This window comes from Dipodomys merriami, unplaced genomic scaffold (genome assembly GCF_024711535.1).
Source record: "Dipodomys merriami isolate MVZ:Mamm:240054 unplaced genomic scaffold, mDipMer1.0.p SCAF_84, whole genome shotgun sequence".
Taxonomy (NCBI): Eukaryota; Metazoa; Chordata; class Mammalia; order Rodentia; family Heteromyidae; genus Dipodomys; species Dipodomys merriami.
Genome location: NW_027206446.1, coordinates 5711243 through 5713396, shown reverse-complemented (window position 1 = coordinate 5713396; position 2154 = coordinate 5711243). Strand labels below are relative to the sequence as shown.

The 2154-nt window shown below is 51.3% G+C and overlaps 1 protein-coding gene across 1 annotated transcript; it reads right to left on the bottom strand.

Annotated features, from left to right (window-relative positions):
- On the bottom strand, positions 1 to 2154 carry LOC138820082 (PRAME family member 12-like). The gene is made up of 2 exons (XM_070011727.1): positions 2137 to 2154; positions 1 to 1479 (listed from the first exon to the last, which is right to left on the bottom strand). The coding sequence occupies exons 1-2, from the start codon at positions 2152 to 2154 to the stop codon at positions 1 to 3; spliced, it is 1497 nt and encodes a 498-aa protein (XP_069867828.1).

The following is a 2154-nucleotide window of genomic DNA, read 5'->3' as shown; positions in this document are numbered from 1 at the left end:
CTACAGAGGCAGAGCAGAAAGGCCAGGATGATTCTTGACGGTGACCACCCAGTAGCCATCAGACCCCAGGGTGTAAAAGGTCCAGTATTTGTGATGATGACAGAAATCGATACAGATCTGGACCTTCTGAGTAGTCCCCATGTCTCTCATTGACTGCTCCAACTGAGCCTGAACCTGGGCAAATCTCTCAGGTTCGAAGTCCCCTACCCACCGTTCATGATGGGGGTAGCACTCCAGAGGGGCAGGATAGATCCCTTGTCTCAAACAGCTCAGTCTGGCTGTGTGGCTCAGGAGGCTCTGCAGGACAGAAATGGAGATGTGGTTTCCATAGAAACTGAAGAAGCTGAGGTGGGAGCACTGGCTCAGGGCGGGCAGCATGCACAAGAGCTGGGGATCCGTGATGGCACAGTCCTCCAGGGCCAGGGTTTCCAGGGTGCCGGCCTCATGCTCCAGTAGGGCTCTCAGGGGCTCAGGACTGAAGTTGTCCAGGGGCAAACTCCTCAGACGCAGGTCATTGAGTTGCCTGGAGCAGGGACACTGGGACAGGAACCACAAGTCAGCTTCCTTCAGTGGACACGAACTCAGAGACAAGGTCTTCAAAAGGGTGAGGTTCCTGAGTATGGTGGGCAGCCGTCCATAAAGGAAGAAGATGTCGTGCACATACAGCTCCTGCAGATGATACAGCTGTCCCAGATGTACAGCATATTTGTAGGAATATGAGAAATTCTTGTGTCTGCAAGTGACAGTCAGTCTCTTCCTGGAGAATTGGAGGATGCGAAGGTTCTTCATCTGACTTAGGTAAGGGACAACTTTTTTCATGGTTTCTCGATGCCAGAATTTATTCACCTTTAGCTCCTGGATGGAGTCCAGCCTCACCACACGTAGAGCCTTCTGGATTTCAGAGATGGAGCCAGACAGAATCAGCAGCTTCCTGGAGCACAGCTGGACTCGTTCTCCCCTCTCCCTGGCCCACTGGAGCAGGTAGGCTTGGAGAGCATCCTGGGTGCCATGTTTGATGGTCAGGTCCATGAGTAAAATCAAGGGCTGCTCTTCAGTCATCATTGAACCACAGCTCTCTGTTGGCCTGTCAGTCAGGACATCTGGATAAGAGATTTGGGCCATTGAAGGGTAGCCCTGTATCCAGATGTTGGGGTGCTCATTCCGCAGGTCGAGGACTTGCAGTTTCCACCTACTGGGGCGCTCCTTCTTGGCCAGTAGCAGATCGAGCCCATCCAGGACAGCCTTGAAGGTTTCCAGGTCTGGAGACTCTGCCAGGTCCCCCAGAGGGAGGCAGGAGAAGGGCCAGGCCTGGACCAGGGCCTTCAGCATCTCTGTGTGGGCCCTGGCATAGACCTCCACGAACAGCGAAGGGAACAGCAACACTGGTAGATCCTCCAGGGCAGCGATGGCCAGGGCCTGGTTGCTCAGCAGGCTCTGTATGGCCAGATACTGGAGCGAGGGTGGGGTCCTGTGGCTCATCTTCAAGGCCAGAAGTGGAGCAGATGTGGACCAGGTGTGCAGGACTCTCTGAATCCCAGCAGGGCTAGGCACTCAAGGCAGACTCCAGGCCTCTGCTCTTCTCTGGCCCTTTGGCATCTTTATACCCCAGTCCCACCCTCCCCTCTGTGTATCTACCAATGGGAGAGCAGATTCTGATGGGATTTCTGAGTAATACCTACCACACCTCGCCTGGTTCAAATGGTCTAGATTAATTTAAACAGAGATTCTACTCAGAGTGATAAAATTATACGCAGGACCCACTGGGCCCAGCTTCCATTTCAAATGTGTAACACACACACACACACACACACACACACACACACACACACACACACACACACACACACACATTTCCTGTGCTTATTTTTTATCCCTTTGAGAAATTTCCACAGATATTTCAGTTCCTTGAGCCTGCAAAAGTTCCAAGAACATCAGCCAGCCCAATCTTATAGCATGCACAAACATTTCTCTAGAAAATTATTTCCCTCCCTCCCTTCCTCCTTCATTCCTTCCTTTTTCCCTCATTCTTTCTTTCCTTCCTTCCTTTGTTCCTTCATTCATTCATTTGTTCATTGGTTCGTTCCTTCATTCCTTCCTTCCTTCCTTCCTGTCTTTTTTTTTTATTGTTCATCTCACAACTTGAATTGAGGGCAT